The 18589-nt window shown below is 35.5% G+C and overlaps 1 protein-coding gene across 1 annotated transcript in view; it reads left to right on the top strand.

Annotated features, from left to right (window-relative positions):
- Positions 1–13859, top strand: part of LOC150079790 (sister chromatid cohesion protein PDS5 homolog B-like) — a 284729-nt gene extending 270870 nt beyond the window's left edge. The window contains exons 25-27 of the mRNA XM_090383234.1: positions 1253–1367; positions 8190–8322; positions 13722–13859. Coding sequence (XP_090239360.1) covers positions 1253–1367; positions 8190–8322; positions 13722–13859 — 386 coding nt within the window. The remainder of the gene's footprint in view (positions 1–1252; positions 1368–8189; positions 8323–13721) is intronic.
- The last annotated feature ends 4730 nt before the right edge of the window (positions 13860–18589 follow it).

The following is an 18589-nucleotide window of genomic DNA, read 5'->3' as shown; positions in this document are numbered from 1 at the left end:
CCATGATAAATTATAGTTTCAATAATCAAATTTAAATCCATAATCGAAAACCAGAAGGGGAAATTGGCTGACTGGCATAACATACTGCAGAACCTAAACTTCAGTTTTGATAATGTTAGTTCAAATCACTATACTGTAATTTCTTTCTTTCTTTTTTTTTTGTTGTTTTCAATTTCATAATTATTAATCGTATGATTATGCCCGTATATAATGATGCATTATATAGCAATGGTTTGATTAATGCATTATATAGCAGTGGTTTGATTAATGCATTATATAGCAGTGGTTTGATTAATGCATTATATAGCGATGGTTTGATTAATGCATTATATAGCAGTGGTTTGATCTGCACTGGCATTCTTTTAAATGAGCAGACCATAGCATCAGACTTACTTGATCAGATTTATGTGTAGACCAAATTGAGTAAAATAGTCTGCCAAGTGAATGAGAGAATGATTTATTCTTGCAGTGATGATTTGACCATGTGATCTGAATGATGAACTTAGTTCTTCTGCAAAGCTTAAAATATTTCTGCCATGTAAGAAAGGAGACAGAATGGCAATGATAAGAGTTCCAGACAGAGCTCCTTTTTATGGAACTCCAGATGAACTTGTTGACTGTATGTTTGGCTTTGAAAGTTGAGTTAGATGATTCTTCTGGAGAGCAGAGCTCTGGGAAACTAGGACATTGCCTTCAGTATGGATGGAATTGTTCCTTACAAAGACATCAGTGAACCAGAATTTTGACTGATTCAAAAGCTGCTTTGATGTCCAGTAATATTACTGAAAAAGGCAGTAAGAATTCTGTTTGTGATGGAGAGACATTGGTGACTGTTGATCTTATTATTATTTTTTTTTTTTCTATAGAGAATCTGTGGTAGTTGGTGAACAATGAGATGTACTGTGAGAGTTAGCAACAATTTTTTTTTAGAATCTTGAACAGACAGATGGCCTTTGCAGTGGGTCAGTAATGATTGACAGAAGCTGAAGTTGCAATTTTAGAGATAGTGTACACAATATAAGTATTTAATTCAAGAGAAATAATTTTCTCAATGATGGCATTTCATATATGTAGTAATGAATTAAAATCAGTTTTAAAGTATCAGCAATATAACATTCATTTCTTTGAAAACTTTTGTTTTTGATTTGGATATTTTAATTTTAATATGAAAATTCAGTTTTATAAATCTACAACTGTTTTTAAATATACCTGTATATTCTTTTAATTATCTTCACGTTTTTTTTTTCCCCAGAAAAATTGTACGCTGTACATCCTGATTATGTTTTACCCTATGCAATTCATCTCTTAGCTCATCATCCTTCATTTATAAAACCAGATGATGTGAATTGTCTTACCAAGTTGAAAGAGTAAGCATACAGTTTTTTGAATTTAATTTTTCCTAAATATTTGTGAGTAGAGGGAAAGATTAGTGAGTACTGTAAAATAATAAATAGGAAGATAGAAATACTGGTGTTAATTTTATCTATGTTAACTAGCAAAAAAAAAGCCTCAACTATGCATGAATGCAACTTATTCCTCTGATTAACAATGTGCCTTCTAATATCCTTATTTTGAATTTACAATCATGTAATTCTGTTATAATTTTTGATGTGAAAACATCTTTGGTGACATCTAAATTTCAGACTGAAGTAAAACCAATTTATCACAAAAAAAAAATGCGACACAGAAATGACGCAAATTACTTCACTTCCTAAATGGTGCTAATGACGCTAACTCAGTGAAATCTAAGCCAATTGTTAGCCTAATTACCCATTTGATTGTAGCCATTTGAATGGCTACAGTTAAATGGCAGCTACAGGAAGTATGATTGCAACAATACAAGTTATGATAATTCGCCTCTGGCGAAAGCTGCAAATGACATCGCTTCTGCTTTGCATTTTTCGTGACTGATCAGATTTACTTGGTTGGGGTAAAATAAAATGCAAATGATGTCACTTTGTGCAGTAGATGGTTTTATGTGAAACATCCTTCACATTTCTTTTAGATTTGTATATATATTGATTACGATTTATTCTCTCAGAATGCATTAAAGCAAAAACAAAGGAGTGCGAATTCATAGAAGATCAGTTCAGGTTCAGAGAAGGATGTGGGACCAGAGAGGCATTAGGAATATCAAGAACACTAGCAGAAAGAAGCATTGAAGTAGGAAAAGATCTGGTAATGTGTTTTGTGGTCTTGAAAAGGCTTTTGACAGAATGAATTGGGTTAAGCTGATGGAAGTACTAGGAAAGGTTGTCCCCTAATTAAAAGAGAAAAGAGGCATAAAAGTAATTTGGGAACTTTACATAGGACAGACAGCTGTGTTTCAGATTAATAGTAATAGAGACATGTGATGCAAAAAAGCAAGCATATGAGCTTATGTAGCATCAGCCAAAAAAAAAAAAAAATTCACAACCATTCCCTCTAAAAGTTTGTCTAATTCCTCCTTGAATTTATTTAAGCTATCAGCTTACACGGCGACCGATGGAAGTTTGTTCCAGCAATTAACCGCTGGCTAAAGGCAAATTTCCATACATCTATTCTACAACTGTCTTTCCTCAATTTGAATTTATGCCCCCTTAAGTTTGTAAATGAGCAAGTGGAAGAATCCCATCCAGAATTCAAGGTGCTCAACCCATTCAAGGCCTTATACACCTCAATCAGATCACCTAGTCTCCAGCTATTGCAGTTTGCAGAACTTAAGCCTCTCTTGGTAGGAGGATCCCTTCATTCTCCTCACCAATCTTGTTGCCCTTCTCTGTACACGCTCAAACAAATCTGCATCCTTCCTAAAATGATGCCTCCAGACCTGTACGCAGTACTCAAGGCATGGCTTGACCATTGCCTTATACAAAGTGATAACACCTCATTTTCCCTCCTAGCAAAATTCCTGTATATCATTGACAAAACCTCATGACCTGCTCTTGCAGCCTGATAAACTTCTGGCATTTTCTTCCTTAATAACTCCTTGTGTGTGAATGTAGATGCAGAATACGCATTCAGTTTATTTGCTATCTGAGCAGGATCTTCAATAGTCGAACCATCTATATCAAGTGGGCCAATCTGATTCATCCCCTTCCTTTTAGAGTTTACATAAGTAAAGAAATTCTTGCTGTTTTTTTTAGCATCCATTGCCAATGATTTCTTGTAATCTGCCTTCGCTTGCCTAATCTCCTTTGTGACTTGATTACAGACTACCTTATATCTGCCATAGGCTTCTGTGCCGCCTGATTATTTATATGCATCCTATGCATTTTTCTTCACTGCCAAGAGTCCATCGATGGAGAGGATTCAGAAGAAGTTGACATTGGTAGGGGTGTAAGGAAAGGATGTTCCATCCTTTACTATTTAATATATATACAGAAGCATTGATGAAAGAATACAAAAAAAAAGCAGAAAGTAGGTGTAAAAGTAGGAGGGTAGAAGATAAAGACAATAAGATTTGCAGATGACCAGGTTTTGATTGCTAATAATGAGGAAGAATTACAGAGCTCCTTGGATACCTTGGACAGCAAGGTAAAGGAGTACAATATGAGGATTAACAGCAAGAAAACCAAGATAATGTTAATTTCAAAGTGGCCAAGAAGAATCAGTGTAACATTAGATGGAATAAGATTGCAACAGATGCACAAATACAGATACTTGGGAAGCATAATGACAGAAAATGGGAAAGGCCTGGAGGAAATAAAAACAAGAATTGCAATGGGCAAAGGGGCATTTAGTAATAGAAAAGAACTATTGAGAAGAAATTTCAGGAAGGAATTAAGAAGCAAATGGTGAAAACATTAATATGGACTGTTGTACTTTATGGCTCAGAGACATGGATACTGGGAAGAGAGGAGATCAGATGGCTAGAAGCTTTCTAGATGTGGGTGTGGAGAATGGAAAGTGTGAAATGAGTGGACCTCTGAGTAATGAGGAAGTTTTGAGGAAATTAGGAGAAGAGAGAGAGAGAGAGAGAGAACATTAGTAAAAGAAATAAGAAGAAGACAAAAGAAGGAGAATTGGAATGATGGATTGGATGGGAAGAGGAAATTATGCAGGAATTAAAAGGAAAGCACAAGACAGAGAAAAATGGTGTCAGTGGAGCCCTGAACCTGCTTGTAGGCAGAGAACTTGAAGAAGAAGAAGAAGATATTGATTATTATGAAATAAAATAGCTTTTGTATTGTAAATATTTTATTGATCATTCACTAGTTTCTATAATTTCAGCTGGAAGATAGGATACAATGGATTTATGATCACTAAAGTAAGAGACTTATACTTGTGATTGCAACATATCTAAATGTCTCTGGAAAAAAGCTTCGATTGAGGTACCTGATCTTGTAATTGAAATTGAGGAAAAATGCAAGATGAAAAAGAAATTGCTGACAAATACTTGTATTGTTGCAGTAATATGACAAATACAGTAAACCCCGCTATTCGCAGTATCTGTATTCACGGTTTCGCGTATTTGCGGTCGCTAATTTAATATAAAATGAAACCTAAAAAAAAAAATGTGAATTTTAAAGCGCTGTGAACATTTTCTGCCATAAAAAAACATGGGCATGGCTAAAATTATCTTTCCCAGTCAAAACAGCGCTCAGTGGGTGGGGGGAGAGGGGTGACAAAATTACGAGCATAGATGTAGAAACATCCATGCTCGCAATTAGGATCAGCGAGAACGCTAATCCTTCTTCAGTATGTGTTATGTGCTTGTCTTGGAAGGTTTCATCGTTTGCTTTTAATTTATATGCTTATAAATTGAATAAAATTTATCTTTTTGTAAATTGATATGCTTACAAAAGTGATAAATCTACCATTTTGCAGTGTAAAACAGACTTTTTCGAGTGTGTTAATGGAAGAAAGTGACTTTATTGTGGACAAGTTCTTTCTAACCCATTCAAAAATATGGCTACGTGGCAAGGGAAATGTGAAAAGTAAATATGGCAAGGGAAATGTGAAAAGATCAAAGAAGGTGATGACATTAGCAAATAAAACTGAGTTATTAGACAAAATTTCTAATGGTGAAAGTGTCTCCTCAGTGGCAAAACATTATAAAATCAATGAGTCAACGGTACAATCAATCAAGAAATCGGAAGAAAAAATCCGCCGTCGTGTCTGTGAAAACGCACTAATTGCTTTAAAAATTTGCTCTGTAACTCGTGATGTTAAATTAGAAAAAATGGAAAAAGCTTTAAATCTGTGGATAGAAGACCGAACTCAAAATAAAATTCCGTTAAGTTCACTCATCATTCGTGAAAAGGCAAAACTCCTTTATCAACACTTTAACGAAACTGGTGATAGCACTGGTGGGATAAGTTTTTAAGCTAGCAAAGGCGCTGGTTTGAAATTTCTAATAAATATTACATTTAATATTAAATTGCTTCTTATTTTCATTTTGATGCCATATGCTTGCATTTCACTATGTACTGTCTATGTACATATAATAATACATAGACAAAATTTTAGACTAGTTTTTCTTATATATTTCATACTTTGGAACGGAACCCCTTTATTACTATGTATTCCCTTTTATAACTCAGTATTCGAATTTTCGGCATTTCTCGCATTTTCAGTATTTCTCTCTATTCGCGGCATTTCTCAGGAACATAACCCCCGCGAATTAGGGGGGTTTTACTGTACTTGTATTGTTGCAATCATACTATTCAATAAAGCTACAATGAAATTTGTAATTAGGCTATTGGCTTGGATTTTGCTAACCTCTTCCAAGCCAAGGATGTTTTCACATAAAGCATCTTTTGTCTGTACAAGGTACACATGCATTTTTTTTATTTTTTTATTTTTTTTATTTAAGTTTATCAGGCCTGTGAGCCTGCAGGCTCACAGGCCTGATAAATTGCTTTTTGTCATATTTTTGTCTTTATAGATTTTATCTTCATTGAACCAATGTTAAAATATTGATAAATATTTGGTGACAGTTATCCTTGTTAATTTAATATTCGATTATTCGAAATGCAAGATATTTTTGAGGTTGCTACTGTTCCATGGCTAATATTATAGAGTTTTATATGCATTTTAGTGCAGATAATTCAAACTACATATACGATAAAATTTGAAGTCTGAATTGGATCATCCAACTTTTGAATAGCTTGTCTGATTCAAAGTGATTGCCAAAACTATCTACAGTTAAACATTGTTATAACAAAATTGAATGGAACTATAACAAAAATTTGTTCCTTTACAGAATATATGTCACCTTTATATTTTAGATTTCTCTCCACTTCTCTAGAAAATTGCATGTGGAATCACATGGTATTCATCCTCTAAGCTACAGACACACACACACACACATACACATATAATCCATTTTGTTTACACCACTGAAACCAAAATACAGTATGTGCTTGATATGAGAAAGATTAACAGTGAATGTGCTTCAGAGAAAAAATACTTTCACAAAACAATATATAAAAAAAAAATTAACCATTGAGCTATGTGAAATATTTCTCAATAGATTTTAAAAATAACAGAGATTGCTGATGCTGAATTTTGTTTTGCCACATAAACTGTACGTTAAAAGGGAAGCTATGTTGCTTATTATGTATAATTCTAATTCTTGCAAGGGGTGGGGAAGAGAACATCTCTGTAGGATATTATTTGCCAGTAAGTATTTATAATCCATGCAAAAAGGTGATATTCTTCTCTTTTAGCTGCTTAGTTACTTTTAGTTACTTAAGCTGCTCATAGAGTGCTTCCATGGACCAGTTTAACTTATGTAATTGGCTGAGAGGAAGGGGTAGAAAATGCCCATTGTGTGTATACGGCTGGAAAAATATATACTTAATTACAATTATGAAATTTTACCTGGTTGTATTGAAGTAAATTATTTTTTGTGCATGTAAATTAAGTCTCCATTTATGGAATAGACGAACCTGAAGCTGCTTCAGGATCTTTCCTCTTGTTTTCAATACTGCTTTGCTAAGCCAAGTTACAAGATGAAAGATGCTGTAAGTTTATTGCATACTGCATGTTGGTAGAGGAATGCAGTTGGAAAATTCTGCCATTTTGAAAATCTGTCATGTATGGCTTTTTTGTTGTTGTTGTTTATTTTAGTTTTATGCCTAGTTGCATGTAATCTTTTCCTTTCAAGCAGCTTCCATGTTTAATCACTTCTGTAAACAGAAACTTCTTTTGAGCAAAAAATAGATTTCCACACAATGAGGATAAAATTTCACAACTGTAATAAAACATACATTTTTCCACTGGACTAAAGTGATGTCAAACTGATCACTGGCTTATGCAAATGCTGCATGACCAGCTTATACGTAATAAACAACATAGCACTTATTTTAATGTGTTGCTCGTATATAAGCTGTATGGATTAGTAATAGTGACAAAAACAAAACTTAGCAGTATGTTATTTTGTGTCTGCGAGATTGATTGAATTTATCCATGGTAAAATTATCTTTCTCTATTTGTTATGTGTTAATTGTCTATCACAACAAAACTAAAAGATGCTTTACATTTTAAATGAGAATTTTGAAAATTTGGTACAGTACTATTAAGAGTGCTTGACTAAAAATTTCTTTTTAAAGTCTTTCTTGTCTTGTATGGATGTTTCAAACCCATTTAAATCAAAATGAACATATGGACAAAATGGACATATTTCTTTGAACTTAGAATTAATGCGGTTTTACTGTGGCACTAAATATATTCAAGGTTGAATATATTTGACTATATTTACACTATTTGCTGTTCTGCTCATCCATGAAGCTGTGCTGCACAAATTTTGTACAGACCTTTCTTTAAATCTTCATGCAGCAATTGATGAATCATCTCCTTATTCATATCCAACTCATCAGCCATCGTTCTGAGGGTCATCTCTTGCCACAATTTCTCCAACTTCTGCAAATCTGTCTTCATTTCAACACCCACTTCTTGGGTTATTGTGAACATCCTCACCTCCATCTCTGAACTGCTTATGCCATTCAAACATACTGGTACGACTTAACGTTCCATCATCATCAAAACGTTTTCAATATTGCATACATTTCTGTTGCAGATTTTCCCCAGTTTAAAGCAAAATTTGATATTTATTCGTTGTCCATTGCAAAATTGTAACATGCAATGTTAATGCTATTAATAAAAGTTGTTACTTACCATACATGTAATATTATTTGTTTAATATATTTGGTCTATTTAATGAGTTATTTATTCACATATTTTTACATTTGCAATCATTTTAGATGCCTTTGGTTTCTTATGGAACCTTTAATAGTGAAAAATGAAAATTATAGCTTTGGTTTTTTCAAAAGACTGATAGAAAATATTAAGCAGACTAAAGATAAGCAGTCCCCTGATGATAAAAATGCAAATATGGTGAGTGCAGTTCTCTAAATTTATTCCTTTTTACAGTATACATTGGTTGTCAAAATTTAAGTCATGCAATAGCCATCCAGTTATCTGCAATGGCTATGAAATAAATTTTCCTGGATATTCCTGAGAATCTGCAAAATGAAGAAAAACTCATAAATGTGACAAAAGCATACATTTTTTTACAATAATATTCTTATTTTATAAAAGTATACTACAGTGTAGAAAAACTTAAATTTTATACTTACATATTACAGTTGAAGCTCTATATAATGACCCCCCCAGGGAGATGAGAAAACAGTTGTTATATCGGAAGGGTGTTATATCGATTGTTCATAAAATAGCATTAGATTAATTAGAAATTGGCCGGGACCAACACATAGGATGTTATAATCTGTGGGATATTAAAAAGAGAGTTGCTATAAAGAGCTTCGACTGTATTTTTTAAAAAAATGAAAGCAACAAAGTGCACATTTTCCCTTGGTCGACCTTTATCCTTCAGATGTTTAAAATTTTATTTGATATTAAGTATTAGTAGAAATGTTTAAGGTAATTTACTATGTAACTTACATAAAAAATTACTATAAAAATTTTAATGCATCTTCTTGTCAGCCAAACTTGCACTTTGAAAACAAAACTTGCACTCTTAAAACTATAAAACTAGTGTAAATGGCATCGATTTAATTGTATCTCATATTGTGACTACCTTCACAATGAGTTACCATGCATTACACTACCTCAAATAAGTAACACTTCACCAGTGGAGAAGACTATTGTTACTTATTCTCATGGAAAATCCATCACCCAAAATGGCACCATTTCAAGGCTTGTTGGGCCTATCGTTGGTGAGCAGGTAGGTACCCCGGTGTTGCTATCATGTCAACACCAGGGTACATACCTGCCCACCAACAATAGGCCAACAAGCCTTGAAACAGTGCCATCTGGTTGGTGGTATCCCTCGACAATAAGTAACAATAGTCTTCTCCATTGGTGAAGCGTTACTTATTCAAGATAGTGTAATACATGGTAACTCTTTGTGAAGGTAGTCACAATATGAGATACAATTAAATCGATGGTTTCCTCCTTTAATATAACTGGATGGATACTATCCACCACAGGTGCCTTTCTTATGTTTAACTTCAACAATTTCTCCTCCACTTTGCATCCTTTGCCAAAGATTTCTCATGATCTGCCGTTGCTTGCCTAACCTCTTTTGTGATCTGATTACATAATAGCTTATATCTACCGTAGGCTTCTCTGATAATTTCACCTGATAATTTATACACATCCCATGCATTTTTCTTCTCTGCCACAAATCTCATTAGTTCATCTGACATCCATTTAGGCCTAAATCTTGAATAGTATTTCTGAGCTGGTATGAAAAACTTAGTAGCTTCCAAGATTCCTTGAAAGCTTCCCATTTAAAATTTGGTAACATATTCAGTTGGTCACACTGTATAGAATTTAAAAACTCTGAGACCACCATAGTTACCTTTACAAAAGCAAGAACCCTTCCCTTTATCCCCCCCAATGCTAGTTACATCATTAAATAAATCCCATATCACTACGCTGTTGTTACTCTGCCTTACGAGTGGAGGGAGCTTAGGTGTTCCTAATATTTTTCACCATCAGTGTAGTTATGGATCTTATGTCCCTGACTCTCCTCTTTTAGTGTTCATCTAGTGTTGAAGTAGGACCCGACCTCGTATACCCTCAATCTTTTTAGGGATTTGACTTTCCTTATAAAAAAAATTGCAGTTTTGGTCGGAGCAATGTGATAACATCAAAGATATCATCACAATGCTAATGGCTAAACATGTCAATGCTACAATAACATTTTTTGAGTATATCTTATTCCTAACTCTGGTGCTTTCTGGTGTGATTGAGAATATAGCAAAGAGGAAATCTTTCAAAACACAACATATTTATTACAAATATTATATTAAAAAGCAATGAAACGCAACACTTTCCTAGCATAAGGTAGCATAGTAATTATTAATTAGAATGGTCACCTGCTTGTGCCCATATTGTAATAATCACCTATACTTAGCCATCGTTATTACTTCAACTTAGTGCATAGAAATATGTCATTAGAAACATCTATTCATTGGTAATATCTATCAAGTCACAAAATACTAAGACACACACGATCTATAGTACTAGGAAAGTTCACCAAATATTAGGAAGAAACCATTTTATCATTATCATTCTTCATGGGTAGGAATTAATATGAATAACTTTCTATTTCATTACTGCTCTTGCAGACATCCCCTTCCATACTTATGGAAAAAGCACTTGCTTACTTACCATGCTTATTAGGGTGCTGTCTGGTTTCAAACTCCACCCTCAGGCATTCGGCCAATTGTTAGTCTGGGCATTGGCTCTCTTGGTCTTAGTGGCAAACCCCATCAGCTTCTGTTGACCTCATTCTCCGTCAAACTCTCCTGCCTCGGCTTAGTGGACTCCCAACTCACCTCTTGGATCTCCCTTCAGTCTAACTGCCCCGAACTCCTCCTGGGTCTTCCAAGGGCCCCTTTTTATGTCTGAAATTTCTCTCTAAGTTTAGACAAACTCAGCCTCTGATTGGACTCCGAACTACTCATGTACCACACACTCTGACAACACGTAATGGAAAAGGAATGATCACATCATCCCCTCATCACCTATCATGTATCTGGCCTTGTCTGATGACTAACCAAAAGGTATGTGCAGAGACACTCCACAGTTCCATTTTTAGAATGGAAGGGTGATATCTAATACATGCGAATGCTTGCTAAGGGTATGTCACTTATATGAGCTACAAGTGAATGGCTTCTTGCTCGCTTTGTTTATATGAGTCTGCTGCTTTCTCTGACCTATCTGGCTGTATAGCAGAAATCGAGGCAGTTTCTTAACAGCTATACTTGAGGATCTTCGTTTAGTTACAAGTGGAGATTTTGGTATCTTTAAACCACACTTTTGAATAGTATTATTAGTATTAGTATTAGTAACGGCCGCATGGTGCAAAAAAGCCTATGGCTTATGCTGCACCAGCCAAAAAAAAATAAAAAAATAAATAATAATAATTAATTAAAAAAAATAATAATAAAAAAAAAAAATTAAACCTATCATCCTATGCGCTTCCCTTACCCGAAAGTACTATCCAGATGACCTTTGAATTTCCCCAAACTGTCGGCCTCTACCACCCATGAAGGCAACTTATTCCAGTAATTTATAACTCGCTGGCTAAAATAAAACTTCCTGCAGTCCAATCTAAACATTTCCCTCCGTAACTTGAATTTATGTCCCCTAGTTCTAGCATCATTTATAATCTTGAAAATTTTGTCCTCATTCATTTTACTGATGCCTCTCAGAGCCTTAAACACCTCAATCAAATCTCCTCTAAGGTGTCTAGTTTCCAAACTCTGCAACCCACATATTTGAAGTCTTTCTTCATAAGGACGCCCTTTTGCCGATCTCACCAGGCGAGTTACCCTTCTTTGCACCCTTTCAAGAAGCTCGATGTCTTTCTTTAGGTGCGGTCTCCATACTTGAACACAGTATTCCAAGTGTGGTCTAACATAAGCCTTATATAATGGGATTATCTTATATAAGGGAATAATATTCCCTTAAATTATCTAGTTTTCCTCTGAACTAAAAGAAAACTAGTGAACACAGGTTATTAATAAATGATGCAGGTATTCAGAGGTAAAAGGTAGAATAATTTAGTAACTAAGTTTCTTTTTAGTTTCTACTGTAAATTAATCCATATCACACGGATTAATTTACAGTAGAAAGATTAATTGGGGGCTAAAACGGGACAGTAAGAAACCAAAAGCTTCACTCTGTAACACTGTGATCACTGCCACATAGTGGTTCTTTTATCTGCAGATTCAAAATGCATGAATAATCACAGCTGATAATCAAATTAAGAGTATTCTTCCTCTTGCTCAGATTGTGCACTTGAGAGGGCATAAATTCAAATTGAGGAAAGACAAGTTGCAGAACAGATATGCGAAAACATTACTTTAACCAGTGGGTGGCTGCTTGCTGGAACAAACTTCCATCTGCCGCTGTGGAAGTTGATAGCTTAAATAAATTGAAGGATCAACTAGACCAACGTGAGGGAATGGATAGGTGAAATAGGAAGTTTTTTTTTTTTTTTTTTTTTTTTGCTGATGCTGTATAAGTTTGTCTTCTTGCATCACATGCTAACGCTAAGTTAGTAATAAACCTGCCACAGGTACCAATACCTACTTAAAGTTGTAAACTTGCGATACTTCAGTATTCTTGCTGAATCCTATTTGTACCAAAATGATGTATATTTGCAATATACATCATTTTGGTACATATAATTTCCTGATAGTCAGTAGCAAGGGAGAATACCGATGTACTGGCTGATGGTAGAAAGGCTAGTGGTTTATGTGGACAAGGTTATGGGAACAATTAGGCTGAATGGCATAATAACAAGTAGAAACTGCTGATGTAAAGGTCTATTAGACTTTGACTTAAGAAACTCCAACACAATAAAGTTTCAGCTGTAGATTTCTTTATATTAACGTTCAGGTTCAGAAAATCAAGCTCCCCTTTTCTACTATCATTACCAAAAAGCCAGTAACAGTCACCTCAAAGTATTGCATTTATAAATACTACATAAATACATTTTAAATTCTACATTGCTCTTGCCATTTTTCTATATGTTCTGACTTCTGGGTTGATGAGTTGGTAGAATGTAAGTAGTGTTAATATTATTAAAAATAATAATCTAGCCACTGATGAAGGGATGCAGAGTTTTTTTCTGAAACATATGGACAGCTAGAAATTACCCAACAAGTTTGTGGAGGTTTTTTTTTTTTTGTTTATTTATTTGTGCTCTGAGTTGTATTTAATTTTATGTTTTACTTAGCTGGATTAAGTATCTAAATCAAGCAAGTATTTCAGAAGTTATAATTTTGAAATACTTAGTCCAGCTCCATGATCAACGTGAATAAGTAGCAGTTAGTGGTAATTTTTGGTACCAGAACTCAGCATCATAGGTATGCATTTCTTTGTGTAATTATAAATAGCATTCTTAACTGCATAAAAATAATTGAGAAGGGAGGAACATTATAGGGCCTCCAGAATGAGAAAAATATCAGAATAAGAAAAATATCACAGGTTCAGCTGTACTACATATTAACAATATATTTACCACAGACTGTGCACAAAAGTGGAGAGATTATAAGGTTGATAATATTATAATACAAAAGGAAAAGTTATAGGAGTTATAATATTATAATAGGATAACCAAATCCTATCACAGTGTTAACTAAACTCGAGTAATCTGAGTCATAGCAGAATCATAGTAAAGTTTTACAGAATTTTTATTCAGCTACAATTGATAATTTTTTCTGTATATTATTTAATTTTTTTTTTTTTCTTTTCAGAAACTATATGCGATGTGTGATCTGGCATTGGGTCTTATTTTGACAAAAACTACAAGCTTTGTTCTTAAAGATTTTCCTGGTGAACCAGCACTTCCATCAAACCTGTTTACTGATCCAGATAAAGCAAGTACATTTTGAAACTAGACTCAAAAAAATAAAACATGTTTCCTAATTGGTAAAGTAACCTATTTTTTCTAGTTATTAAAGGTATTCAGATACAGCCAAGTTTGTTATCGACAGCTTCCCACTACAAAGCCTGTTTTGTTTCCTATATATTTGTTTTTCATTTAAGAATAATAGTATATCAGATATTAGTTTTATTTAGATTTTATGGCTATGATGTGTAATTACTCAGATAAAATTAACGAGGATACTTCAAAGAGTGTTTTTAAAACATATGCAGTGTGGCGTGCAAACTTTATGTGAACTGAAGAATATTTCCCTGACCTAAGAAATAAGTATTGAAATATAAATATTTCATAACAACCATACAAAGATAGAATTAATATCTTTCTAGCTAGTGGAAACTGTTACAAATTCATAAGTTGGCATGGGTGCCCAACTTTTATAGATTTCCAGTCAATTCCTTCAAAAACAATGTTAATCACTCCTCTAGTTTTTTTAGGCTATTCTTACTAGGACCATTATTAGTACATAAAGCCTAACTGTTTATTTGGAGAATTTTGCAAGAATTTAGGTTTTTCAAAGATTACCAATATTGTTATTTGTTGAGCTCTTCTCTGTTGCTGGAGCATACATTAAGCTGCTTTCAAGTCAAAGTAGCATGCTATTATAAAATAATGTGCTCTTATACACACACTGGCCAAAAAAATAAGAAGCTTTGTATCAAGACAGTCACAGACAGAAGAAATGCAAATAGATACAAAGAAAACTGTGACATGTTGCTTCATTGAGTATAAAGACTGCTCAGGCTGTTCAACTGTGGTAATCTGAAGCCAGAATGGGGAAAACATATGATCTATCAAACTTTGAAAAAGGCCTTATTGTGCATGCATGTTTAGCAAGAGCCATGATTCAAGAAACAAAAGACATAACTGGTTTTTCAAAAGCATCCATTTTAAAGGATTTTAATGACTGGAAAGCGAGTGGTTCTTCCACTTCTCAAAGGCGTAAATGTGCCAGAAAAACAACACTTCAGCAATTCAACTAAGCCCAGAACTGCCCTGTTCCAACCCTTACAATGCACAGAGAATTGAAGAAACTGAGTATTGGCAGTCACCAGCCTATTCAGAGGCCACTTGTTTCAGAGAAAAACTTGGAGTGGTGCCGAGAATGTCATGGTTGGATAGTGGAATAGTAGAAGAAAGTCACTTGGTTAGATCAACCACACTGTACTTTATTTTGCACTGATGGAAGACAGAGAGTGTGTTATGAGAACCTCATAAAGCAATGTACTTGGAGGTTATACCCTCCTGGGTATAACCTCCATGCACAAGTACATGGTGGATGACCACTCAGGTGTGAACCAACGTAAGCAGGGATTGAGGTGTGGCACCCACACCACATGGAGGAATGCCGCCCCTCTATGTTACCAGGCAGTACCAGGTGGTACTGTCTGGTACTGCCAACTCTCATCAACCGGTGCAATACCACCACTTTGCTTATTGGAGGCTTCAAGTGGTGGAACCCATGTTTAGTCTCTAGAGCTAAGTTCCAGTCAACTCTTCCCTATCTCTTCCATCATGCAGTATGATTGATGACTTTTGAGGTTATGATGAACATCGTGGCGAGATCCAATATTCCTTACATTTCGAGGGTACAGCTCTAAAACGGTGTTCGCAGGTCGGCCACTAGTTAGTACACTGGACTGAACCTATTGGTAACTCTTTAGAAGGCTTCCACATCAGCTAGTGTATAATCTTGCTACCTCTACTCTACCAGATAGTGACTGGAGGGAGTCCGAGTAGTGTGTATGCGGGGAGCATTGTTGAGGCCACGTTATGTCAAAGATCTGGGTATATTCTTACCACGTGTACGCCATATCCAAAAATTTCACTACTTCATACAGCATGTCCCACCCACTTTTTCTTACTATTGAATACACCATGAATTGTCAAACTAATAGAGCAATCTTATCTGCGAAAAGATCTAAACCTCCCAATCAATTCCTAATTCATTTCACAAATATACGTGGTCTCAATTCTAATCTTAACGATGTCCATTTCCACTTGCAGTCTGCCAAACCCCATGTACTTTTTCTGACAGAATCTTAGTTATCGGTTGATTCAACTACTGCTCATCTCAGATACCCAAATTATTCGCTATATGATTCCTTTCACCTCAAAGGTGGTACTTGTGCATATGTCCATCCTGATATTCCCTGTAAGAGACTTGGCAATTTGGAATCTACTCTCTTTGATCTTCTCTGGCTTAAAATCTCTCTACCTCATTGTGTCAAATTCATCTGTTGTCTCTACTGTTCTCCCAACTCCACTAATCACTTGGAGCTCTTTGACTTCCTCTCTTTGCAACTTGACTTTCTCCAGTCCAACTTTCCTAACAGTGAGGTAATTTTCCTTGGTGATTTTAATGTTCACAACTCCAGCTGGCTTCTGTTTCCTAGTCACACTGACCCAGCTGGTCGAGATGCTGAGGCTTTTGCAATTACTAATGACCTTGCACAGATTGTTCATTTACCCACAAGAATACCGGACAATCCTAATCATACAGCCAATACGCTTGATCTTTTTCTCACAAACAACCCTTCTAAGTACACGTTCTAAATGAGAGGTCCTTTAGGCACTTCATATCACAACTTGGTGATTGTCTCTTCTCCAATGGAGCCTTTATCCCATGGCTATTCCCAACCCCGTGCTGTTTGGCATTACAAGAATGCAAAATGGGATGACCTGCGAGATTTCTTTTCCTTGGTCGGATTACTGTTTCAAAACTTCTGATGTCAACGTTTGCTCAGATCGTGTCAGTGAAATTATTCTTGCAGGAATGGAATCCTTTATCCCACACTCCACTTTAAAATCTCGTCCTTTATCTAAACCTTAGTTTTCCAATAAATGTGCTAAGGCTGTTCAAGAGAAGAATGTTGTATATCGTAATTGACATGTTTCTTCAGTTTCATTTTCTGCCTACACCAAAGTTCGCAACAATTGTAAAGCAGTTATTAATCAGTCCAAACTAGAGTTTGAACAGGCTAAGAGTGGAAAACTTGCTTCTTTCCCTAATGGTAGTCGAGTATTCTGGTCCATTGCCAAAGCTATTATCACTTCAGCCAAGGATAAAGCTGACGCTAGCATCCCATTTTTCTTCCAACTTATATATTAATGATCTTGGTAAAACACCTCCCACCATTCCCAACACGCTCCATTCAATGCCTCCTGTGGTCTTCTGTCAAAAGGATGTCAGAAGGATTTTGACGAATCTTGATGCTAAGAAAGCTCGAGGTCCTGATGGTATTTCTCCACTTGTTCTCAAAACCTGTGCTCCTGAACTTACTCCCATTCTTTGCCGCCTTTTTTCACTTTCTTATTCCAATGGTGTTTTTCCTTCTACTTGGAAATTTGCTCATATCCAGCCAGTTCCTAAAAAGGGTGACAAATCCTTCCCATCCAATTATCGTCCCATTGAAATTACTTCTACTCTTTCTAAAGTAATGGAGAAATCAATTAACCGCCAACTCTTTAACTACCTAGAAACCTTCCATCTGATCAACAATCGCCAGTATGGATTCCGTCAGTATCAATCCACTGGTGATGTTCTGGCTTATGTTACCCATTTATGGACCAATTCAATGGAAATGTTCGGTGAAACACAAGTAGTTGCTCTTGACATCTCAAAGGCTTTCGATCGTGTTTGGCATAAAGGTCTTCTAAACAAGCTTCCATCTTATGGTTTGCCAACTGTTTTTAGTAATTGGTTATCCAGTTTTCTCTCTGATCACTCACTGATGGTGATGGTAGATGGCTCTCTGTCTTCTAACTTCTCCACTAATGCTGGTGTTCCCCAAGGTTCAGTTCTTTTCCCCACTCTTTTCCTCTTGTATATTAATGACCTTCTTCCATTGACTGGAAATCCTATCCATAGTGTTGCCGATGATAGCACATTGCATTCCACTTTCCATTTTGAGAAACCTTGTCCTGCTCAATCAGCTTCAACTTCTCGAAAATCTGCTACCAATTCCTTAAATGCCAATCTTCAGGTAATTCTCCAGTGGGGCAAAGGCAACTTAGTTGATTTCAACTCTTCTAAAACTCAGTCTTGTCTTATATCTCGCAAAAAGGATTCTTCTGCTCCTATGCTTATCTTTAGTGACACTCCGATTTCTAGGCAAAATGATATATATTTCTTTTGGGGATTATCCTGACTTCTAATCTCTCTTGGCACAAGCACATTACAAATATTGCTTCCTCTGCATCTAAAAAACTTGGTTTTCTCTTTCGCTCTCAGGGTTACGTTTCTTCCAAACAGCTGCTCACTCTGTATAAATCGCAAATCTGCCCTGCCATGGAATATTGTTCCCACATCTAGGGGTGGTGCCTCCAAAACCTCTCTCAGGCGTCTTGATTCCATTCAGAAGAGGGCAGTTAAGTTAATTAATGATTCATCTCTAACAGAGTCTCTCCACTCGCTGTCTCATAGACGTACTGTTTCTGCTGCATGCCTCTTCTACAGATACTTCCACGGGCACTGTTCTTCTGAATTGGCCTCTATAATTCCCGCTCTTCCTTTCAAAACAGTCAAAACACGTGCCGCCACCAGCCAACATCCATTTACTGTCCAACTTCAAACTCATGGAACCAACTTTTCATCTTCCTCGTTTTTTCATTCAACTGCCGTTTTCTGGAACAACCTTCCTTCATACGTATTTCATGAAAATTACAGTCTTCAGAAGT

Source organism: Mastigoproctus giganteus, chromosome 10, assembly GCF_048544385.1.
Source record: "Mastigoproctus giganteus isolate SK-2022 chromosome 10, ASM4854438v1, whole genome shotgun sequence".
In the NCBI taxonomy this organism is placed as follows: Eukaryota; Metazoa; Arthropoda; class Arachnida; order Uropygi; family Thelyphonidae; genus Mastigoproctus; species Mastigoproctus giganteus.
Note: the sequence above shows the minus strand (reverse complement) of the source record. Positions and strands in the feature narration are given on the sequence as shown.